This window comes from Trachurus japonicus, chromosome 15, assembly GCF_045865225.1.
Source record: "Trachurus japonicus isolate A0001 chromosome 15, Traja_1.0".
NCBI lineage: Eukaryota > Metazoa > Chordata > Actinopteri > Carangiformes > Carangidae > Trachurus > Trachurus japonicus.
In genome coordinates this window covers 7625566-7651957 of record NC_140921.1, presented here as the reverse complement: position 1 = coordinate 7651957, position 26392 = coordinate 7625566, and the positions used below count along the sequence as shown (strand labels likewise).

General features: G+C 41.5%; 2 protein-coding genes across 2 annotated transcripts in view; one reads left to right on the top strand and one right to left on the bottom strand.

Annotated features, from left to right (window-relative positions):
• Positions 1-26392, bottom strand: part of nrg3a (neuregulin 3a) — a 399759-nt gene that overhangs the window by 35349 nt on the left and 338018 nt on the right. The window contains exons 4-6 of the mRNA XM_085799387.1: positions 16047-16070; positions 6093-6195; positions 493-619 (exon numbers count right to left, since the gene is read on the bottom strand). Of these exons, the coding sequence (XP_085655513.1) occupies positions 493-619; positions 6093-6195; positions 16047-16070 (254 nt within the window). The remainder of the gene's footprint in view (positions 1-492; positions 620-6092; positions 6196-16046; positions 16071-26392) is intronic.
• cbr1 (carbonyl reductase 1) overlaps positions 1-26392 on the top strand; it is a 176541-nt gene that overhangs the window by 113079 nt on the left and 37070 nt on the right. The gene's annotated exons all lie outside the window — the stretch shown is intronic.

The following is a 26392-nucleotide window of genomic DNA, read 5'->3' as shown; positions in this document are numbered from 1 at the left end:
CTGTCAGCCATCTGTCGCAAGAGGCCAGGTGGAGACAGGAATAACCTCCACACTGATTCATATGCAGCTTTAAAAAAAAAAAAAAAAAAACTACAGGGGGTTGATGAATTCAATGATAGATGCAAATACTCTGAAGTGTGAAAGTTGTGTGCACTGTTTATGTCTGTGATTTGTGATAATCTCCCCGGGGACGCTGCTCGCAGACATCTAATTTTGGATGTTTGTTGGCTTTAGCAACCCTCCTCATAATGTTTTAAATCTGTGGTTTGTTTTTCTTGGTGGAACTGGTGCAAGTAATAAATCTTAAAAAATAAAAAAAAATCACAAATATTAAATCCAATCCTTTTGAGACTTGTTGGTATTAAAACCACAAGGAAGTCAAATTAATGTCATCCAAGTTGTTCTGTCTGGTCATAAATACAGTCACAAACAGGGTGCATGAACATGTGTGAACATCTAAGACTTTAAAGGAAAGTTAAGAGGAGTTGTTACCTCATGCATCTGCAGGTTGTTGTTAGTGGCCCTCATCTTGGCCTCCAGGGCATTATGGGAGTTTGCAGAGTAGTTTTTCAGACTGCGGCTCTCCTTCAGATGAGCCTGGAGCTTCTCTCTGCGCCTCCTACACAGAAAGAAAAAGAAGACGTTGCACAGTTGGAGACGATCGACAACCATCAGCTCCATCACAGGGTAATCCTCGGTTGGTCTGCAGGTTTGTAATGTCAGTGATTATGAAATAAACCAGGATGTATTACATTTCCCTATTATTTCACCTTCCTCAGTTGCATCCTCGCTTCTTCAGACTCTAATTTACCTCATTTTGAAACATATTTTCACTTCCTTCATTTACTGCAAATCGACATCTTCAAGACAGCAATTTCAACCTGCAACTTACGTATAATTTTTTCTCCGAATGAATCAAAACATCATTATGAGATGTTAGAAAAATGAAGACTGTGATGCAGTGTTTTTCTTTCGTTATCAACTTGGATTTCAGTTTAATCAGACAAATCAGAACATTACTTCAAATAAATGCATGAAGAAAAATTGTTAGGACCACTTTTAGATAGAATAATGTTTGTTCAAGGAGTTGGGATGTTACATAGAAAGTGAACGGAGTTGTCAGAGTATTCGATGCTGGAACAAGTCCAGTCCACAATGGCTCGATTTCACATCTTACTGGTGGTGAAGTGCAAACCGTGTGCTAAGGCTGAGTCCAGACCACAGTAAACTGGGCTACAGTCTAACCTGAGTCCTGTCTATCTCCACTGATACTATAGAAATAAAGCAGCACAGCCAAAAAAAAAAGAAAAGAAAAAAAGGATCTGTTGCTAATGACTTTGCTCCAGATAACAACCGGACGTCTTCAGAGGACTCGTACAGTCACACCTCTGTTGTTCTCATCAGTACATAAAAAGTCAAAAAACCAGGCCAGACTGTAGAGGACAGACAGAAACACTGTGAAGACAAACAAGTCCAACTGTCTGTCTGTCTGGCTCTGGTCACAAACTTTCTGACCTCTCTGCCTCTTTAACCACCACTTCTTAAATCCACGCTGAGTCATGTCCTTGATGACATGTCAGTCTCTCAGCCTCCTCTTAGACCACAAACCTAATATAGTGTAGCCGAGGAGAATTGCGTTCTCCCAGTCTTTGTAGCCCCGTGAGGACAAAAGAAGAAGAAGAAAGTGAGGAGCCCCCCCCCCCCCTCCCCGACTCCCTAAGCAGCAATGAAAAAAAAAAAGACTTGGGAACAATCCAACCTCCAGTTTCTGTGATCCACCTTGACTCCACTTAATCATTTCCGTTAAGACGTTTTGGAGTCGAGACTCTTCATTTCTCAAATGTGCCTTTGTGAGAACGGTTGACTCAGAATTATTTACTCCACAAGACACTGAAGGACTGAAGTCAATGACTGGCAAACTAATTAGTTTGACCCTAATCTTGCATGACTCATGACAAGAGGTCTGGAGATAATCATGTTAGAGGAAGTGGAATAATTAGACCTTGTGGAGAATAATTGTAATCTGATTCTTCTGAAAAGAGCTCTTCTGCTTTGTGTTTCTTCTTCACACCAGTGTACATTGGGTACACTTCATTAGTACCCAGCCTCCTGCATGTGTTTTACACCGACTTGGATAAGAAAAAAAAAAGAAAAAGAAAAGAAGAAGTGCTAAAGCTGCGGCTTCATCACGACTTGATGCTGCAGCAGCTCCGGAGGAACGCTCATTACCAGACGCAGAAGACGACGAAGCCTTTACAGCTCCTGTCTGCCAGACTCTGCTGAGTCACGGCGATGTAATGAAGTGTTTACAAACAGCCTCACAGTCGGCGCCGAGCCTTTCCACCTCTGTAGCACTTAAATTATACTTTCTTAGAGAAGGGCTGTGACACTTGGTACCCACCACTTTTGGAAAAAAAAAGAAAAAGTGTTTACTTAATATGAAAGATCCATTATCTCGTCTAATACCTTGGCGCAGTATGCTTCTTTATTTGACACTTAAACATGCAAAAGTGTGTGTTTGCTCTTTAGCATGGAAGCGAATGTAGGAGAAAAACTCATCTCAAAGGGATAGTTCAACATTTTGACCAATTGGCCCATTGCCATAATCCCTATAGTTTTAGGAGTAGGTTCGTTACCTTTAATTGTTGGTGCAAGCTATTTTTAGAATGGCGGAGCAGAGCCGCAAGCTGCTCAGAGCTACGCTATGGAGGCTCATGGGATTTCTTGGTTTCCCTCATCAAACTCATCAAATACACAATCCAACAACTCCAAAACGCTCTGGTGGACAAGTTGTGACCTGCACATTCACCACACTATGAGATAATAATGGAACATTACAAGACAGAGTTGTTTTCGAGGCAAATGCAGAGACTGCTTGCTGAAAAACTGTCCCTGAAGGCAACGCGCATCAGCGGTTTTGCATGAATTTACCTCTAAAACAACTCTGTCTGGTAACGTTCTGTTATTATCTCATAGCGTGGTGAATGTGCAGGTCACAACTTGTCCACCAGAGCGTTTTGGAGTTTATCCCTTTAACATCTTGCAGAGAGAAGTGGCGTCTATCCTGTTGCATCACCCGCTTCACTCCGTTACCCAGAATCCAACTGTCCTGGCTTATTTAGTTCAGTTAACAAAGACGCCGGCGCCGAAGCTTCATCCAGATAAGATCTGACTGGATTGAACAGTGTCCTGTGGCTGCAGCTCACTCACACACACACCTACAGCTCAATGCCACAGGTCAGGCTGCGCCTACTCATTTAATACCCCCCCATTTAATTAGAGTTAATTACACTACTTATCATTCTACAGGGCCTTTAAATTGTTTTGGGGGGATGTTTTATGTCTGTGTTTGATAGAGATAGGGGCAGACAGAGAGATGCTATGGGGATGCCCCTTGTTCTTATGATTAGGAATGAATGCATGTAATTATATCCAATTTGTATATCATAATTTACCTCCAAGCTTCATTCCCAATAGAAGAAGCAGTATATGTCTTTCTTTTAAGGGTGTGTGTGGGTCGGGCCAGTGGATGGATGAGTTTGGACAGAGCCAAGCTTTCATTTCACCTCCTTGCACAGAACAACATGTTACCAGCCTGAGATCCTGCTATAGTGTAATAGTGTAATGTTTGTGATTTGTCCTACAGTAATTATGCATATGCGCTTTTTATATGTGCATTTGATTTGAATACTGTTGGTGATGTCGATGACGTTGCAAATGAGGGCAAAACCTCAATGTCTATTTCGAGAATAAATAAAGATTTGAATGAATTATGCTGGCTGCACTGAACCATAGCAATAAATAATTCAGAAGTGTTGACCATTTTTTTTTAAACAAAATAATTTCAATTACCAGAAATACACACAAAAAATACCAAACTGTACTGATTTTAAATGTGAAAGGTACCCATCCCTATGTCGCCTAAAATTTTACTTGTAAATACTAAAATATCACTCGATATATTAAATGAATGCAGAGAGGAAGAATGTTATAAACTGTTGGAAGTTGGAGTTCACTCAATAGTCTGCAGGAGTTCAGTGTCGTGTCTTTTCTCCACATTATCAAAGTGGGGCCAATATCTGAGCTCAGGGTTCCTGCTCTCACCGTTCTGCTGATCTGGGATCAGGTCACGGAGGCAGCAGGTGTAGCAGCACTGACTGAAAATCTAAATGAGGATCTGGACCATACATTTTTAATTTTAAGGAAAACCAGATCATCTTTGAGTTTCATTTATATGTAGTAGAGAATTGTAAGAATGATTTCATATTGAGTCGTCACTTTAACCTAATTATCAATGAGGAGAGAAGAGAAGGAGAAAATGAGACGCTTTCTAAACACATTGCTCCACATGTAGGAGATGATGAATCATTTGTGTGTCTTTCTGCTACATTTCTATCTGACTGTGTGTGTGTGTTTGTCTCAGTGTGGGGGAAAAAAAAACAAAAAAACCTTTGACTTCATCTTCATTCAGGTCACTCAGATTTGCATGAACACTTCTTCTTTCCCGATCTGTATGCAGCTTCTCGCCGGTCCCACCGACTCAATTATGGATTCATTGAAAGCGCCTGTCCATCATGCCTTGATCCGATTATCTTGTTGTCAGGCTGCTCACTCACTCACATCATTATATTACAGAGGGAAGCCTATGGAATTACAGTGCCATCTATCACAGCCCACTGCACGGTCCATATACTGCTACACACACCGGATGTGTGAGCCGTCCTGCCGAGAATACAGGATCTCTGACTGCACAGATCCTGGGGCTGGATTGTGGACCGTCCATATCCGCAAATTAATGTGCACACACAGAATTACTAGAAAAATATGCAGATATAGAGGGAGAAGGACAGAAAGGAGAGAGAGAGAGAGCAGGAGCCACATGAAGTGACCTTTGGGTTATAATGGGCTATGAATATGTGTACGCACAAAATGAGATTTACAAATTGCTGTAAATACCCAGTCTGGGATTCCTTTCAACATGTTTGATGCCTCAACATGTTCCACCAGCCGTCAGCAAATTAACCCGACACGGCCTCGTCTCATAAACACTACAGGATCCGTGGCGGTTTCACCATAAATATTATTATTATTATTATTATCATCAAAAAGTATAAGTTAGAAACTCGTTGGGAGAAACTCTGCAGTTCAGAAGGGGAAGTGAGAAACGGTGGCCTGGGATGAAATTACATGTCACTGCAGCTAATTTACCTGTCAATATATTCATGGTCGGAAAAAAAAATGTCCCCACGTGATGTCACATCGGAGCACGGCCGGAAAAATGGATGAAACACCCAAATTACAGTCCTTGAACTTTGCACCTGTGCGTGTGTGTATTATGCATGTGTTGTGTTGAATTTTGTTTCTGTATTGATTTGCGTTTCCCAACACTTTAACCTGAGGCTGAACCGTAACCACCAAAACACCTTTCAAGGGTAAAACAGACTCTGTGGTGACACAGTTGTGTTGTGTATGAACCAGATGCTTTTTATAACTTATAGTCACTTCATGACTTTTTCTTTAAGTCATTAGTATTATAGTAGCAGTAAATACACCAGAGGATAATTCCAGTTTCATAAAACCTAGGTCTTCTTTTTTTTCACAGTTTAATCCATCATTGTTATTGGTTATGAGGTCAAACTGATGGTGTAAACAAACCAACCGTTTAAACAAATTATCTGTTTATGTGCATGAGGGATTTGTTTACTGTAAAAGTCCAATACTATATGAAGTTATAAGTCACATCTACATTAATACGGTGGAAGCATCAGAGTCCACAGAGAGATGAACACAGCCTGTAGCCTGCAGAAACAGAGCTTCATAACAACAAGCTGTTGGGATTTCTTTAACTTTGTGATGTCACAATGGTCAGTGTGAGCAGTTTTTGGTGTTTTTACTACTTTTAACCTCAAATCTATCTTCTTATAAATATATAGATGTGAAGAAAACACTCTTTTTGTTTTTAATCATTTGTGTTATTGTTGGACTGATTGACTGATGACCAGTTACTGTTAAAAGAAACTGAAACTAACTGTCCTTTATTGTTATTTATTCAGTATTTAAACATATATATTTTTGTGTGGTTGTCGTCTCACTTGTTGCGGCAGTAGAGGGCCATGCACAGGGTTCCCAGGAGGCTGATCGCCATGGCGATGGACGTGATTGACAGCACCTGTCTCTTGTACACCTCTTTGCTCTCTGTGGAGGGAAACAAAACAGAAGGGGGGGGGAAGTCACATTAATATTTGAACATCATGCTCCTGGGAAATAAAGTCATAGATCACGTACCAGCATGTGTGTGTGTGTGTGTGTGTGTGTGTGTGTCAGAGCCAGAGAGAGAGAGAGAGAGAGTGTGTGTGTGTGTGAGAGAGAGAGAGATCCCACAGTCAATATTCACAGACACAGAGTTACTACTACTAAATTAATACTATACACTGATCTCTCCATAACACAGAATTAAACATGGTTTTGAGATTTGTACTTGCCCGCTTTTAATTTCTAACATCGTTGTTTACAGCACCCAAACAGCCATTTTAAATTATCAAACAACCAGTTGCGGTTTTGCGAAAACGGCTCTCAGGGGTTTCCTCTGCTCTATCTGCCTCGCAGATTCTTTCTTGTATAAATGTAATTACTGTTGTGATAGATAAACCAAATAAAACCGGAATAAAAGAACAACTCATAATGCATTTACAATACAACAATCGGCCATTTACAGTCCTCACACACGCCGACACCGTTCTTAGTTACCACACAGACTCAGGCTCAGTTTTATCGGCTCTACCGCGTCGAGTAATGGTCCGCTAAACACCGACCGCCTTTTGAAATGGATGCCACATGTAATGGAGCTTGAATACATGGAGACAAGAAGAGTTATGGCGCGGACGGACGTCATTAGTGGAGAAAAATGGAAGCTGTCTTGTTTGCTACAAGTAAATCATAGTCGCCTTCAGATGCATTAATAGGCGATCAATCAAAGTTTTATTCAGACCTTGGCAAAAACACACGGAGATGACACAAGGTGTTGGCCTTTCTACACCCAGTCTGAATAGGCAGATTAGAGCAACAAAAAAGAAAAACGAAGGGTTGTTAAGCAGCACTGCCCTGAAAATCACTGCACAACAACAACAACAACTCCTCAGATACAAAGCAACACAACTGCAGCCGCTGCGTCTTGCTCAAGGGCATCCTGACAGCAGCAGAGTGCGACTGCTTCACCACCGCATCGAGATCTTCAGGCCTGCTGGGGGAATCTCACTGCTTCATACTAATGACGCCCACACAGATATTACATAACCCGTCATACATGTAGTACATTACATACATACACAATCCCTGAAACAACAGATGTCACTGAGTCTATTAGTGCATTGTTAGCACCTCTTCTTCTTCTCTCCCTCCGTCTGTGTCTAAGTTATGTTTTGGAGGAAAGGGGGGGGGCAGCGTTGTTTTTGATGCCGTTAATCAGCCTGACTCATCACTTCGGCTCGTTGGCTATAATTATATCATTAGAGGGAGCTGGGGGTTGTCCTACGAGAGCACACACACTCATACATGCACACATACATGCATGAAGTCGACTGCAGGGGAGGAGGCACAGGGATGGATAGACAGAGCAGGAGGGGAAGAAGGGAAAGAGAGAGGGAGAGAGAGAGAGGGTGGGTGGGTGGGTGGATATAAAATGAAAGGGAGGATGAGGAAAAATTAGATAAGGAGGTGTGACGTCGTAGAGATGCAGTTACAGATTCTGATACAGAAACTGATGATGGCGCTGGATCTCTACCTGCTTCCTCTTTGTACTGGCATATCCAACAATCACCTGCTTTTATTCATGAAATAGTTGTTTACATGTTCCTTGACTAATTTAAAGGGGACATATTATGGAAATGTTACTTTTTGAAGGCTCTTTAACATATATTTTGATGTTGTCTTGCCTTCTGGCCCCCAAAATGTGAGAATTGACAAAAAATTTGCATAATACCACCCCTACCTGTGAGTACTGATACCAGTAGAAGGGGCGGGGCGAGCAGTGGTTCATTTGCATTTAAAGGGACAGGCACTAAAACCAGCCGTTCTGAACAGGGCTGTTTTGAGCGGATGAAAAAAGTGCTGTGATTTTTGATCCTTGGTGTATTTCCACTGAAGGACATGTCTTTAAGACACCTGGGAACTATTTTAATTATGAGGAAAGAAAGGCATAATATGTCTCCTTTAATATCTTCATACGTCATTAAGGAACTGATAACTCGTTAAAAACAAATCTGAATTTGACTAAGGTAAAGAAAAAAAAAAGTAAAACCAGAGAAGGCCACAGTGTCCTTCATTTTGTCATGGTCATTACCCACAATGCAACTTATTGTATAGATCTTCTTCTTGGTAAGTCTTTAAAAGCTCATGCCCCCAGAGTTTCAGTCTCTCAGGCCCAGATAACCCTGCAGGGTTAATTCCTCACACATCTGGAACAACATACAGCTGTTCAGAGACATTAATTTAACAGAATATAACCTTAACTTTACGTCTATTTATTATATTTTTCCCAGATATTTTGACAGCAACTCTCAGGTATCATGTGTGATCTCCATAACAACTCAAACAAACTCAATTCAATCTGTAAAAACTCTTCACCCTTCAGGCTCTGGGAGCTTTATTAGAAACTTTATACAGAAACACTGTGTTGTTGTTGTTGTTAATATTTTATTTTATATATTTTAACATGATGGCCACGGTGGAAAAAACTCTCCATTCGCTCACGTCCTGCTGACACCATGTTTGTTTTATAAGCCCCGGTATCGGTGCTGATACCGATCAGTGTATCAGAGCAGACTGTCGGCCCGAGAAAAAAAAACTATGACATCAGTTGTTTCAGCAGCTCCACCACGGCCCCTGTGATGCAGACGGCAACAAAAACACAAACTATTTATGCCTCACCAAACCTAAACAGGCCTTAAACATATCTAATATGTTCAAAATATACTTTGCAACACCATCACAGTTCACCAGCAGCTTCAGAAACACTTGAATCAACACCAATAATTGGACAATTACATGAATAAGCAAACACTTGTCCTTCACTAAGTGCACAGAGATATAAGTTCATAAAGTTTAGTATAGACGTGCTTCCTGCTCAGTCTGTGGTCCCTCAGATGTATTTTACCAAGGTCAAGTCTGTGCTGCAGCCTCGCTCCGACCCTCCCACCCCCTCCTGTGGACACACCTCCTGTTTGCACACACACACACACACACACACAAACACACACACACACACACACACACACAAACACACCCGCTTCATGTGAATAAATCATTCGGCTGCAGAGAGGGAAAACGTGTTCATGTTCCATCTGTGGGGCCGCGAGGTCGCGTCTTCCATTTACTTCCACTGCTAACCCCCCATCCCCGGCCGCTGGGCGCTTATTTACAGCAGCATTAGAGTAAAATATGAATCATATTTCTCTATAAAGGTGCTATAGCGGCAGCGATATAAAAGTGTTGCTGTGACCTTTTTGTACTTTTTGTGATCCTGTACACTCAGAGTGTGTTTACAGCAGCCATGTTTCCATACAGGTGAGGTGGACAGAAAGAGAAATCAGTGTGATGGAGTAAGTGGAGAAATGCCCTTCAAGCAGCCTTATAAATAAAGACTGAAGCCTTTTCGGACTTTATTGCCTTTAGTGAGCTATTTATGACTTATATTGCTTGACATAATAACCAAACGCATAAAAATGTGAGTCACTGAAGTGCTGATACACACTGAGTATCTCTTTGAGTATCTCTATATCCCCGATAAAAAGAGGAAGGGACCTGTAATCATCCATGTGTCAAATATACAATGAATTTAAAAAAAAAAAAAGCTGAATGCTGCAAATTTACCAGAGGAAGACTCAGAGATTCTCTGACATTGTTATTTCCTTTCCGTCTTTCCAGCTTTGCAAAGTGTAGACAAGTTTCCTTCCTTCCTTTTTTTGTTGCTAATTTGTGACTTTTTAAATGTCAGAAAACAACCAAGTTTTTTCTTATAACTTTGCAACTTAAACTTTAATTTAATGGCATCATGCAGATTTTTTGGAGTTTGGTTTCTTGTGTCTGCAGGTTAACAAATAAATGCCACAATTCAGTGGAAGTGAATGGACAATGTAAGTATCCAGGGTAGTTAGAGTACAATGCAACAAATGAACAACCCTCAGCCTAAAACATGTGGGCTCATACTGTTTATATTATCATACAATATATATATATATATATATATTGGCTGCACACACTGCAAAATCATCCCAAAATCTCCTGTGCATTAATTAACGTCAGCACCTTGGCAACATCGAGACGTGTGAGATCTGACTCTGTATTTAATTTGTCAGGTTCGTCACTCAAGGACTTTTTACTTAATGATTCGGACATATGGATGAGTCAGTGGGCAGCTGGCAGGCACCGACACTGTCAAGGTCTGTTGGAGGCATTAAGTTATACTTTGATTAAATTGTCTTGTATCTGTGCAATTATGAATTTAACAATGATTTTTATTCCGAGGGCAGAGACGTTTAAATGTTGGAACGGGTTCAACGTTATCACAGGAGTTTGATAGAACGATGGTGAAGGACTAACAAGGTCGGTTTTTACAGACTGCTTTGCAAACACACACACACTAAGACACACACACACACATACACACTGTGGTCAGTTTGAATCTTAATCACAGCTAAGCATATTTCCAAATCAATATGGATTCAAGTTCTGTTCACATCTGCAGCCTGCAGACGGATCAGATGTCATCAACCTGAGGCTCAGTTCACTGCTGCTGCTGCTGGAAAATAACCCCCACCTCCTCCACCCCCCACCTCCCCTACTACCCCCACCACCCCCACTGAGTCAGATTTCATGTTTTAAAAAATCACACACATCCGCTTCTCCTATCTGCTGTTCGTTGCCATGACCTGAAGTTATACTGACGATTAAATCTAAAACTCATCAGTCATCCAGTAATTATTAAATGGGAAATGCAGCATTAATGTAAAGGGAAACGCATGATCATGATGTCATAATGCGATAAAAGCTTTCACAACAGATCTTCATTAGTTTCCTGGAGCCTTTGGGGGAAATCGAAAGAAGAGACTAAATTAAGATTCTTTATTTTCGTGTCATTTGGTTTTATTCACTGAATCATATTACTGCAAAGTATTCAGGAGCTCATCGAGTTTGTCTTACGTTCAATATTGATTTTTATCAAACTCTTCTTTTGTATCTTATTGTGTACAAACACTAACACAACGGTGCGTTAGAGATTAGTTCTGGATTCGACTGCACTGTGAAACGCTGATGATTAAAAGCCGGAGTTTCCTCAGGCTCGCTCCTCCTGTGTGAAAACTGCTCCACACCTGGATTGGACCATGCAGGTTTTTCATGAACCAGCAGCTCTATAACTACACTACTATATCTCTGCTCCATCTGCAGCATCAGCAGCAGCAGCTGAGATTGATTGACAGGAGGGGGATGAACACGAGGGATGACATAACAAGTGCGGCGAGATCACAGGGACGGGATTCTCCAACGACCGCCTGGCAGAGCCCCGAGCCTCCGACTCTTCATGTGTGGAGCTGTGGCTGCTGAGGGAGGCGAGAAAAAATAAAAAAAATAAAAAAATGAATAAAACTCTTTATTTATGCAGGTCTGCTGTGCTAGAGTAAGCATGCTCTCTCGGCTGGTCACGGTCTTTTCCGTTATTACTCAGATGGCTTTGTTCACCCATTTACATACTGAATATATTTGGGTGACTGGAGCTTTTGTTTCTGCTTGGTAATTTTCTTTTTACATATTTTCTCCACTGCCTCATAGAGAAGATGTTATCCACACCTTCATTTCCTTCTCAGGCCATAATAACTTGTTATTTGCAGGTATTAGCCCATCTCCCTGCATGCCGCTCGGTCACAGAGCTGCTCTTCTCCGTATCGCACATCGAAACCTTTTAACGCCTTGATTCTCCTCCAGGTTTCTGGTCATCTGAGGTAAAACTGAACTGCAGCTGTGGTTGGCTGCTCTGTGCTCTGGGCTGAAAAACTCAAAACACGGGCCAAGTCTTTGCTGTCGTGGCCGCTACACGCTGCACAACCACTTCCCTCCTACTATAATAACACAACTGCTGTGATAATGGGAGCATCAAAGGCTATTATCCTCATTTTCTACCGTTTTTTCTTGTTCCTGTACCGGGCCGAATTGGCGTTTGTTGACCGTGCCATTAAAGTTACACAGTGTTACAGTCGATTTATACTGTATTTTGCTTTATGCATAAGGGAACTTCTTTTTCTTTTTTTTTTCCTGGTTTGCTTTAACAACCTGTACTCAAAAGTTTGAGTGGTGGTAATTGCAAAGTTCTCTGTTAAAGTGGACTGTCAACTGTGTTTCTAACAGCAGTTTATTTGTCTGAAGAAATCTACATGATTCCAAAATGCATTCATAGGAAATGTTAGAAAACTAAAAATAAGAAAAAAGAAAAAGAAACAGAAACCGTGAGGCGGTTTGAAAAGTGAAAATGAAAAAGAGAAGTGATCTCTGCAAAGACACCTGAGTGACTGCTGCCTCCAACCCTCCGTCTCCCATCTCTCACCTCAGGCCTAATATTTTGCAGTCACGAAACATTTCACTAAGTTGCCAAAGTCGAAATGAAAAAAAAAAGAAAACTTTTTCCAAACGGTGCCTCCACATATAAAAGACAGTTGGATTACATAAATGTCACTACGGCACCTATGACTACCACCCAGCGTCATTCAGCTTTGCTCTAACTGACTCCTTTTTCAGCACAGAAACACCTCAGACCAGAAGTTGAGAATCAACACGACTTCAAATCCATTTGGTCGACCCCCCCCGAAAAATAGCCTCAACACTTTTTTGCTCCGACATCGATTTACAACCAGGTGTAACATCCTCTGGTCCAAGCTCAATGATCTCTGACAGAAAGGAAATATTGATGCCCACATGACAGACTGATTGACCAGATACAGGAGATACCAAAGCAATATAAAACATTTATAAAAACAGAGTCAGGAAGTCGGGGTGTGAGAACTCTTGAATATATTCTGTGTTTAATAAAAACCCCGGTGGTGGGTGATGTACTGGGTGGACAGAGATCAACCTTCACACACTTCTAATTTTAACCTCAGAAACTCACTCTGTTGGAGCAGGAAGTGGTAGTCCAGCCTCTGTAATTATGCAAAGGATCATGGGTAGAATTTAGTTTGAACGGACTAGTGTTTGCACACACAGCATGTCTGGTTATCTATTAGGTAAAACTGTCAGGTCTGATTCCATCCAGTCCAAGTCTTCTGCTTTTAAAATCGACTCTAATGTTCAGTTTTTTAAATTGTGAATCAAACGTTGTCAATATTTGAAATTCAAGCTGTTAATTGAATGAGGTCATAGTTATGTATTTGTGTATTTAAATATGTTAAAATAATAATAATCTAATATTCCTCCCTCCTTTGCACTACGGCAAGTGTGAGGGGTCAAAGCTGAAGGCTTATCCTTTTCCTCTGTTTTCTCAGATTAACATGATGGCTGTAACCCATCTTCATCTGGTTGGTATATTAACATTACTATCATCATCAATAACAAAGGCCCAAACTATTGAAAATAAGTTGAATTAAGCCAGAATTATCCTTGGGCACATGTTGGGTCCACCTGATACTATCCTCAATAAAACCTTTATAAAATCTATATAGTATGCTTTGTGTTATTCTCATCCACTCTGGTACAGCTGTCGTCAAGGAGTTGCTGCTTTCAGTGGCATCTCTATACTTAGAATTGTCATTCCATCTAAACAAGAGGATAAAAATGTATTTTTTTCTTTTGGTTCATATTGCTGACACTGGAGTTATCTTCTCTGAGGTCTTGAGACCAAAATTATGCATATTGACCTGATAACTGTGGAGCTATTTATTTTTGGGTATGTCTGTTTAGGAACCTCACCTCCAAAAACCCTATAGGGTTTAACAGATTAATATAATCTCTCTCTTTAAACTGTTCTGATTTTATAGTCGTATAACATTGTTGATGTGATGAAGATCGGATGTTCATGTTTGTGTTCCTTGAAAGGAGAATCAGTGCTGCAGCTTCAGTTAGCTCACTTGAAGTGAGTGAGGAGCTAAAAACCAGCTGCGTAGCCATTCGCTATAAAAGGTTGTTTCACTGACGCAAGTGTTTCTGACTGAAATCGCATCTGTGTGTGTGGATGACAAGGTTTCCTCCCTGTAATGACACGCCATCAGCTGCTATTATCAGAGATAGGAAGCCCCAACTGCTCAAGATGTTCAAACCTCACATTACTGAACTTTAAATTACAGGCCTTCAAGATGATGTCTTCTTGCGTTTTCTTTTTTTGTTTTCCTTCCACAAGTGGTCCATTCAGTACAGTATATATTTACCTAATTGTATAAATAACGGCAGTGGGTAATAGAGGAGTCTTAGTGAATCAGTATCCACTTCTTGCTGGGAGTGTGGGAGGTGCTTATCTATCTGTGTCGTGCTTAACACAATGCCGGGGGAAGACACTGGCAGGACTAGAGACATTAGCCAGGCAAAGAAAATGTGGCAGCCTGAAAACAACGTTGCAGAGGCATAAAACCTCTCGCTGAATATAAATGGAGGGGGAAAAAAACCTGCGAGATAGCTGTGTGGAAAAGATCATCTGTCACTGCCAAGTTTGTATAGTCTCAGCAAGTTTCCTGAAGAAAGCTTTTGTTCGTTTGAGCAGCAGCAGCAGCAGCGGTGGTGGTGGTGGTGGGGCAGAGGAAGAGGAGGAGGAGGAGGAGGAGGAAGAAGAAGAAGCATGGCACTGCTTGTACTTGTGAAATTTCACTTTGAGAATGCAGAAGGAGAAATGTCAAACCAGGGAAAACAGAGGGAGGACAGGCCATTTTCCTAGATGATCCATTGCTTTTCCAACCTGTCCATGTGGAAAGGGCCCAAATTATAGGGACACAGAGAGAGAGAGAGAGAGAGAGAGAGTGTGTGTGTGTGTGTGTGTGTGTGTGTGTCGGGGGGGGGGGGGGGTGATGGAGGGAGAGGGGGGGCGCTGGTCGACAACGAGCCTCCGTGTCGGTAACTAGTGCTCCTCAGCTGTGATACCTGACACAGCCTGGCAGAGCAGAGCCAGAAAACAGAGGGAGAGGGACAGGAGCTCTGGCAACGAGTGGCATCCAACCCAGCAGACACACACACACACACGCACACACACGCACACACACACACAGCCTTGCAGGCATGTGCACAGAAAAACGCAACAACAACACACACACACACACACACAATCACTGGAAGAATCTCATCTAACTCACATAAGGAGAAACTAAGGACTTTGGGAACACACTTTTGAACATGTGCCATGCAATGTGCACACACACACACACACACACACACACACACACACACACACACACACACAGACACACATATATACACACACACAGACACAGACACACATATATACACACACGCACTAATGAGGAGAGCATTTGGAAACAGTGCCAACATCATAAAAACTCGCTCACTGTACCCTGCCTGCCTCTCTGTTCTCACTGTTTCCAAGGAGACTGCAGCACATTGGTATTCTGAGGGGACACTTCATAAGCAATTGTGAAAGAAAGAAAGAAAGAAAGAAAGAAAGAAAGAAAGAAAGAAAGAAAGAAAGAAAGAAAGAAAGAAAGAAAGAAAGAAAGAAAGAAAGAAAGAACATGATGGTGCAGGAAGCAAATATACACATGTGTAAAGAGATAAAGATGATATCTAATGTTCATAAGAAACAGAGTGCAGCATGTGCAGAGAGAGAGAGAGACACACACATTCACCACAGCTCTGTTGTTCCCATCTCAAATGATATAATGATGCCACATGTGATTAAATGCACGTCCACATTTTTCCATTTGTGCTGCTGGGTGTCATGGAGGATGCATGCACGCTGTATGTCGGGCTCGACAGTCACACAGCGTGAAGCCCGGCGATGTTTACAGTCATGACTCATGCAGATGCAAGACGAGAGAGAGAGAGAAAAAAAAGAGCTTCCTTACCCATAAACTCGATGCCCAAGTGATCTGTTGTTTCAGGGCAGCAGGGAGAGGGGGAGGGGGGAGGGGGAAGGGAGGGAGAGAAGGAGAGAGAGAGAGATAAGATAAAGTTATCATTAAAAACAGTATGCGTTTGCATTGTGTCACAGCGCGTTGCAAGATCATCGCTGACTTGTTGTTGTTTCATGTGAGCTGCTGTATCGGTGCTTTAGCCGCTGTCACATGGAGGCAGAGGGCGCAGGCTAGTGATGCTGCAGGAAATGTCACACACACACACACACACACACTTAGCGCTGTGTTTGCGAGGATCCTGTGTGTGATAACGATGCAATTCCTGTGCCCCTTAACACACACACACACACACACAGGGTTAGTTCAACATTTTGGCAAACTGGCCCATTGCCATAATCCCTATAGTTTTAGGAGTAGGTTCTTTACCTTTAATTGTTGGTGCAAGCTATTTTTAGAACAGTGGAGCAGAGCCGTGAGCTGCTCAGAGCTACGCTACGGAGGCTAATGGGATTTCTTGGTTTCCCTCATCAAACTCATCAAATACACAATCCAACAACTCCACAACGCTCTGGTGGACAAGTTGTGACCTGCACATTCACCACGCTATGAGATAATAACAGAACGTTACCAGACAGAGTTGTTTTCAAGGTAAATGCAGAGACTGCTTGCTGAGAAACTGTCCCTGAAGGCAACACGCATCAGCGGTTTTGCATAAATTTACCTCTGAAACAACTCTGTCTGGTAACGTATATACTTGGTAAGATATTTGAGTTTTTGCAGTGTGTTTACACCAATGGAGAGATCAGCCAAGCAGACAATACCTTCTTTTTAAAAAAGAAATATCCATGTAAAACCTATTTATAATATTGTAAAATTGAAGCTCTGCTGTTTTTATTTTTCTCCTGCTACACTTTCACCCAGGGTTTTTCTTCCTCTCGTTGTGTCATCAACAGCATCATCTAGTTACCGCTGCTGCTGCTGGTTGAATTAAAGTTCATCTTAGAGGAGCTGTGGCTTCGACACTTGGATTACAGGAGCTTCCCAGGGATGTATGGGACTAGAAATACCCCCCCACCCCACAACCACCCCCTTACTCACTGAGTGTTGGAAAATAATCTGGAGGAAGTGCTGATGTCTGTGGTGTCACCGCCGGCTTTTACCACAACGGACAGTGACTTTATCTCCGGAGTGGCCCTGCCCTACATCTCTGAGTGGGTGAGCTGGTCTTTTTTTTTTTTTTTAATGCGTAAAGCTTCCCTCCAATCTGCTCCCAATCTTATCGGTGCAATGTTAGCACAGATGTAAGCGGATCATTTTTCACTTTACCAGTGACCCGGGGACCTCGCTCCACTGCCTTCTTGATTTCTCCCTTTGATGTGGGGGGAGGAAACGATGAGCGAGATAAATGACGACACGTTTCGCAGGAGAGGTCTCGAAATAATCTACATTTGGATTTTTTTTTTTGACACATATTTGCCAACTTGTGACCGGTACGGTTTGACCACACTGCGGTGGGTTTATGACAATACAGTTCACTGAGTGAGGTCAGCAGCAGGTGCAGGTGTAGTGACTGGGGGAGTTAGATGTAAAAACTAAGACTTTACAAATCTTCACATTGAGTAAAAGAATTAAACAAAAGAAGGAAGACATTTACTGTGCATTCACAGCAAAAGCATCACGATCGCCTGCCGGTGCTCTGGTCACTTGCAATTGGCTGCTGCTTTGCATAAAGTTTGGTTATTCACACAGACACGTTATTGTGTGACACCGCATGATTTATCAGACTGAGTTGAATGATTGTACCTCACATGCCAAAGTTTTATTAAATATCCCGGTTGGGTGAAAACGGTACACGGGACGGGACGACTCAAAACAGATGGGAGAGCGAATATTGCGATATTTAAGTTTTACGCATTTCCAGGTTTAATGGAAACACACCTTATGACGTAGAAGAAAACTCTGCATAGTTGAAGTGTTGAAGTGTTTTTTTCTTATTTGCACTGAGATGAAAATAGTTGTACAGTACATTGAAGCAGAGAGGCTTTAGAAAGTCGACCAATACAGTACAAGGTCCATGTAAGGAGGAAGTTGAACGGGTCAAGTACATGATGACGTTCACCCACGGAAGCTGAAGTTTGGCTTCTTTGTGAATCAAAAGTCTGTATCATTTTTTCAAATGATATTTCATTTTCATTTAGTTTAAGGCAATAAAAGACTTAGTTAGACGTGGGAAAAGCTCAGGATTTGGATGAAAATCATTGAACACACAGACCACATACTGTATTAAAAGCTTTTGTGCCGCTTCTCCCATGTGACTCAGTGGGTGCAAATATTCACGTTGATGATAGATCCTTTATTTTTTCAAGGAGATAACTGTCTTTTATCTCCATTCTCCATTTGGTGGACAGTTTTATTTTGAATTCTTAACAACAGCTCAGCTGCACGTCTATATTTATGGCCTTGGGTGACCTCATTGACATCTACAGAGACAAAGGAAAATGACAAGTGTGATCTGTCCTTTGAAACTCTGCAGTTTTTTGCAGCCCTTTGGGCCGAGCCATAAGCACTTCCACTGCCAGGGTTAGAAACTCAATTTCCCATGGAGCTCAATGAGTAGAGCCTCGCACTAAAGCTGCCAAGGTTAGGGATTTCATTTTCTGTGTAGCTCGGTGGGTTGAGCATATATCAGCACCAGCACTGTCAGGATATTCAGCTCCCATTGGGGCCACCCATACTCAAGATGTATGCACTGCTGCTACTGTAAACCACTTTAGATGGAAGGGGCCCCCACCGAGTGTCATACGTTAAATATGCTCAGTGGAAACTGATGGCCTTTGAGCCACTGGATGGGTCAGCAGATAACACTGGAGACCCTCCAGTATGAATCCAAAGCAGGCACATTTGCTCAAAAAAAAAAGGATATTGTTTTCCCATCTGAAAAAGACAGAGGTACAAAACGGAGGGAAAATAGATTTCTGGCTCAGAGAAAGAAAGAAAAAAAGACAGTAAAGATCTGAGGGTGAAATATGGGGGATTAGCTTGTGCCTTTTGCTTCTGATAACCGGATTTTAGATTCACACTGCAGATATTTCTTCTAAGAGCGACACTTTCCCATTCAGCAGCAGCAGAGGACGGATTCAGATCGTTACAAGCTTCAGAAATACGAGCCTCACTTTCAAAAGATACTATTTTCTAAAAATGCACAAAAGATACAAAATATGTCAGGCTGAATTTATTTTTTGGGGGTCGAGAAATGAGTTAAAATTGATGCACAAATCATCGATAATTGAATGTTGCATTCATGGAAGCATGGAGTTTTCACCCAGTGTAAACATCACAAAGCACTAGTAGTACAATCAGGTACTGCAGTGTATTTTGCGAATGTACGACACTGAAAAAGAGATTTTTTTTCTTTTTTCTTGTTTACAAATGTTAAATTTGTCACTGCTGCATTAATTCATAAACCTCTTCTGCAGCAAGATCAAATGAAGCTAACTGCATGAACTTTACATAACGTTGGTTGTGCATCTTAATTTACAGGAAGATCTGAAAAAAAACCCCTCAGTTTCACAAGTCTTGATTACATTTTTCAGGTTTCTCAATCAACATAACGTTAATTATGAATGAAATGAGAACGAGAACGAGAATACAATCATGTAAACAATTCCACCACAGCATAAATCTGCTGTTTGTGGAAATTGAAGCCGACACAAATGGTGTGTAAAGCCCATTGAAACGCCCTTGAAACTGCTGCTAATCCTTCTAATATGCAATCTACTTGGAAATGAAGCCACACACACAGCAAGCACAGCACACAGTAACTCACATGTGAAAAAATAAGCAAACCAATGTAGCATTTTATAGGAAAGTACATACTACCCACTGTGCGTGAGAGTGTGTGTAGTTAGTGTGTATAAATGTGTGTGTGTGTGTGTGTGTGCAGCCTGAAGCGGAGGCAGGTGTGGGTGGCAGGGAGTCTGTGGGAGTGTCGCCCTACTTCCCCTCCCTGTGGACCCACACATGGGGATAGGGCTGGGCTGCATATCAGTGTGTGTGTGTGTGTGTATGTACTGTGTGTGCATGTATGTGTGTGTGTGTGTACATCCTGCCTACGTTCACCTCTGGAGTGACAGATTAGCTGACCTCCAATGGGACACACACACACGCACCCTGGTGATTTACAGGCTGCGCTCATACCAGACCATGACTGTATGATTATGAAATTAGCGGTGATGATGACATAACCTAAGACTTCACAGGAGGAGAACTCACCTCTCGTCCTTTATGCTTTCATTTCATTTAATTCAGGACTTTGTCTGAGTTACAAGGCTGGGATCGGTTGTGTTATTCAGCCTCTAACCCTGAGGAGACGACTATAAATAAATACACTTCTGGACGCGCACAGAAAGTCTCTTTTATGCTGCACTGAAACATGGATGTGGATAAGCACAGGGTGGTTTCTCCTGTAAAGGCAAAGGCCATGGCTGCTGCATTATATAAAAAAATCATTCAGATATAACCACATAGTATGAAAACAGTGAAAGAGGTGGCAATGAGTGAAAGAAAGAGATGGCAGCTTATGAATAAAATGAAAAAAAAAAAGACACTAAATAAGCAACCCCTTTGAGGGTTATTAATCATCTTTTGATGAATTCCATCTCAAAAACACTAATGCCATCTGACTGAACCACGGTCGTCAACACAATTGATTATGCAATTTTAATTGACAGATTGAGGCTGGTATTCACATCTTACCTATCACTGGGCTGGAAAACGCCAGCCTCCTCCGCTAATTATGTTGCTTCAGTGTGATTGATCACATGTAGCAGTCTCATGACGATGATGCTCTTTTAGTCATATTGTGTCCATTGGGCCAACATGGTGACAGTCCACCTTAAATAACAATATACTGTAAGCTGCGTCCCCATTCAGGGGCCCGCCAGAGGGTCCAATCCGGCCCACGGGATAAATTTGCAATTGTGAAAATTACATAGAAGACAGAAGAGGCATAATGTTGTTGAAATTGCATGAGTTCTTGTTTTTTTTTATATAGGTTATTATAGTATGTTATTATTTTACTGGTCCAGCTCACTTGAGAGCAAATCGTACTGTATGTGGCCCCTGAATTAAAGTAAGTTCGACCCCCCTGGGCTAGATCCTTCGGAGGAGCCAGCCCATACGCTGTCGACGGAGGCAACAGCCCAATTCCATGTGCATTTGTATCTACACTTTTCTTGTGTGTTTTTGTCTTGTTTTGTTTTGCTCTGCCTTGTTGCCATTGTTTTAACATTGTGAAGCACTTTGTGGTTTTTACCTGTGAAAGGTGCTATACAAATAAAGTTTCTTCTTCTTTCTTCTTCTTCTCCTATGATGGCCGTGTCAACGATTTTTAAATGGGACGGTTTAGCCTTTGGAGCATTTTCTGATTGCGCCCGAATGCAATCAACATCCTAATGTTTAACATTTGAAAGTGCAACAGAGCTCCCAGTGGCTCTGTTGATGTTTGTGCTCATGCGCGAGATTTGCTGCGAGATGTTCGTCGGTCGTTGTAAACCATTGGATGTTTGATGTAAACACAGAAGAACATCTCACAGCAAATCTCGCGCAGCCACTGGGAGCTACTGCTAAGGCTAACAACACTTGGGTCAGTACAGACGAGCAGTATGGACATAGTGCGAAATACGGGGGGGTTTGGGGGGGTCGGACCCCCCTGATTAACCCCTTGAGACCCCCTGAAAGACTCAAAAGCAAAATCTGAGGGGGGTCTCAATCTTGTCAAAAAATAAATAATATAATATAATATAATAATTTTATTGTGGTCAATTAAATGTGTTTAAGATCACCATGTCCAGTATTCATAATTCAAAACATTTATTCGTTTAACATTACGCTGAACCGTGTCACCTGCGCATTATGCAAATTAGCCATGTGTGCCAGCCCAGCGCAGGAGTCGAGCCCACTCGCTATCAGAACAGAGGATCCCGTTCCTCTCCACCCTCTGCCGAAGAAAGTGAAGTTGAGGCCGAGTGCTCTGAAGACGTAGCCGATGCCACTGCCCCTGCTGCGAGCACTGGTGATTGGCCGCTTTTCTTTTTCTTTTCTTTTTTTTACACCTAAGCAGGTGGGGTAATGGAAATACCGCAACCCTTGGTTTGACATTAAGGCAGGAAAATAACTTGAGGTAAGAGGCTAGCCTGCTTCAGCATACGATGGCCTGAACCCCCAGTGGTGTTGTTTGGCCAGGCGCCTGTTGTGAGCTATTTGTCTGTGCTTTTTCAATTTTCATGATGGCCCGTTATACGAATGTGATTTGTGGATGTGTTCAATGCTGTGTTTAAACGTATTTGCCAGATGGATGGTTAGATAAGGTTACATGATGGTCATAGTTGCAGGCTGAGGATCTCGTGCACATAATTGCACGTCAGTCTCCGATCTCCAGATTTATACAGTTGGTTGTTATTCGAGTGCACGAGTTTGGTGTCTTTCATTCATTTTAATTATTGTATTTTATTTATTGTCTATTCGTTTCTGCATTGCCCTGATCGCGCCAGTCTCCTATACCTGGCATTTATTCATTGTTCAAGTGCGCCAGTGTGGTGCCAATTATTGTCTTTTATTTATTGAATTATCGTCTATTTATTGTCAATTACTTTCTGCATTGTAGTGCACAACTTTGCCTCTCCTTTTTAGGCTATAGGCTAATTTTCTTGGCTTATTGTAATGTTATAGTCCTACTTTATAAAAAGAAAAAAAAAATAACGGTATTGCGCAACAATCGCGAGTTAGGGACCCCCCCGAATATTGATGGGTATTTCGCACACTGAGTATGGAGGTAGTTGGATGTTTCATAGTGTGTGTTTTGGACGATTCAAAAGTGAACACTATCCGCCGCCATTACAGTAGGAAAATCCGTTGCCACCCGGACCCCCCTGGAACTCCAAAAGCGTTTTGATGACTCTGAAAATTCTCCGAACCTTTTCTTGGCATGATGGTGAGTAGACAATTGGTGAATTATCGATTTTGAGTGAAATATCCCTTTAAATGATCATATTTAATGCAGCTAATGCATGGGAATGTGGGCTACCAGTGTCCGGGGTCGTGGTGACAACAATGAACACTCTTCATGGTTTTTTTCATGGAGTTAATCTCCATGGTTACAGCTCTAAAATTCTATTTAATGGCTCAATCCTATCCCAGGATTTATTGCACGCAGGTAATGAAAATAATAGAGGAGTCAAATATGCCAACAGGATAGGATTTTAAATTTCAGTGTTGAGTTTTCCACTTCAAAAGTTGTGTTTTCAAGGTTGCTAGGTGACAGGAGTGGTGCTGTGTTCAATGTGGGCACAGCTGAGGGTGCAGAGCAGGGATCAGATATGTTGTGTGTGTGTGTGTGTGTTTTCTTTTTATGTTTTAAATCTAAAGCATTTCTGCTTCAGGATGTTTGTTGGATGCTTTTCCTGTGCAAACACAAATACTGTTACCTTTGTTTAATAGAGATCCGCTGCTATGCACATAAACACACAAACACACAAAAAAATTCCTCCATCTCTCTTTTTTACTTCTTCTGTCAGATTAAAAATGAATTATTCCACAGATGGGCATGAGGGAGTGATTGCATCATGTTCGCATCTCCGACTGACTGATAGCTTCGCTCTCCATGTGTGCAGAACAGAGAATACACTACATGCTATTTCCAATTAGCGCTCGGCACTCTTTTGGAGGGCAGGAAATAAATTGATATTTTGACAGATGGCGGGCACTGAGGGAGCGGAGGGAAAACTAAATGATGGCACTGCGTTGTCCACTGTTCAGCCTTGATGGAACTCAATACGGGTAAAGTCACACAACGATGTGATTGCAGCACAAAGGGACCGACTTTCCCACTTTTCCTGGCTCTTGCTCTGTGTTACACAATATTTGGTTGTTTATTGCAGGTGCATTCATTGGGATCAGGGCTTGGTTATATACAGTGGGGGTAAAATGACTGTATAAAAATATACAGCAAATATTATCATTATTAGAGCCAGCTGTATCTGTGCTAGTAACTTTAATTGAACCTGTCATCCCCAATAAAGCTACTTTTTATGTGGCACGAAGGCGCAAAACAATATTAAACATATTTATCTCATCCTACTGACAAAGCTGCAGTAACTACCGCCTCAGGGTGTGGGCCCTGGAGATAATATACCTAAATCTACCCTCTATCATGCATTTATAAATGTTATTTCTACATATTTTAGGTTATTTCTACTTGTGGAAAAATACCACATTGTTGTTAGCAGAGAAGAAAATAGTAGGAATCAGCCTGGAAGTGGTTTAGTTGTTTTTTAAATTGCTCTCGGGGTCACACGTAAGCAGAGAGGAGCATCCTGTAACGTGCTCCAGTCTGACAGACTAATGGCTGTTTGTGCAGAGCAGAGATATTTCAGTGTTTAAAAAGAAGAAAAAAAAAATCCCCCACCCACCCCAAACAATCTATTTGCTGAATACCAGACAAAGTCATTGTTGAATTTGAATTGAATGCCGCCAGCTTTGACTGACCTGTTTCATCATTTCATCATTTGTTCTCACTCCTTTGTATTCCTCTTGATTTTTTAAAATGTATTTATTTATTTATTTGTTTGTTTTTGCCTGCAGCGGTTGCTATAGCAACAAGGTATCTGTATCTTCTGACCTGAGAGAGAGTCGAGCTGTCTTCTGCTCTGCATCCATAAATCAGTGCGATCCAAACAAAAAGGCCTGGAGAGGATCGAGCATCTACAGCAGCACTTGTGGCTTCCTTTCCCACTCACAGTAAACACTACACTACACTACACTACTAGCAGTCATTAGCATAATGCAGCATGGTGGAAATTACAGAGAGAGAGAGAGAGAGAGAGAGAAAGAGAGAAGGAAGAGAAAAAAAAGAAGCTTTGATGCTCCATTAATCAACTTTTCATATTATCATCTTTTAGTTGATTGGTTTGGTTTACAGTGCTGTTTATGTTCTGTTAAGTATTTCTGGAAAGAGGTGCTGGAGAGAGGGATTGTTGCACTTAACATCAAGGTGGTCGATAACATCTCCATGGCAACTAAATAAAAAAAAAAAGTTATTTTTACCTTACCAAATAACTTTCAAAGGGGCTTTTTGTAAGTTTGTAACTCACCAATGTATTAGTCACATTTAAAGCAGAAGTAAGCGGAATATTTGTGTTTATAAGTCTTAAATAGTTCAGCAATCACTTATATAGAGTGTTTGGTCTGAAACACGGGTCTGTCAGTCACTCTGCTCTGCTGTAAGCCGAGGAGAAAACTTTCCTTGTATCCTACAACCTTTATCCAATGAGGAGAGAGAACGGCATGAAGGGGCGGTCCTCTCTGTGTGTGCAGCCAAGGGATGCGCGTGAATGTGGTGATGTAGGGACGAGGACCAATAGATCCACTCCACTACTCCACAACAACTCCACGACAACTCGATCGGATGACAAGAAGTTAGCCAAAACGACCGGATCGCTTACTTCTGCTTTAAAGTCAATTTAATAATTAACACTAATGTTAAAGGTAGAGTCTGGAGTTTTGTTCGTTGCAGTTTGTAAACAAAAAGTTCAAACTGGGCCCCTCCTCTTGGGCTCTTCTGTGCAGCCTCCTGCTCCCTGTTGTCAGGACTGCAAAGTAAAAGAAAAAGTAAAGGTCAGAGTGAAGCGCTGGTGCAGCGGACCGATACCAGCTGTCACCAAAAACCTTCAGACTCTACCTTTAACTCTAGTTTTGCTTCTATTTCTATCATGGATCTAATACATCCATGATTTCTACCACCTGTTTTCTATTGAAGAAGTTAGCATGCTAACAAGCTAGCCCTGTGAAAACTTTCAGTTTTTGTCTGTTTGAACAGAATTAATGAATGAATTTCAATTAATCTTTTTTCCCTAATTGCTTTCCCTGTATCCATCTAACCTCTTTTAGGTCTGAAATGTCTCATTTTATTCTCTGTCCTCCTCTCTTCCTCATTCAGCCTCACTTCATTTTTCGACTATTAAAGACGGAGATATAAACACGGTCCAGGAAAATGGCAGCTTCACATTCACAGATCCAGTGTTAACCACACACTTCTTCACACCCTTTTTACCATCACGCTCGCCCAAATTATCATCCACATGCTTCTCACGCACCCTTGAGCTCACACTTATTTGATTAAAGTGAAGTTTATTTTAAGCCGACGCCTGAAAAATTTCACATTTCAACAAGCGCATTTTCTTTCATAAGGTAAAAATAAAATCTAAAGGTTAAAGATAATGATTGTTTAAATTTTTTAATTACAATTCATCTCTTTATTACGGTCTTAACTACCCACATCC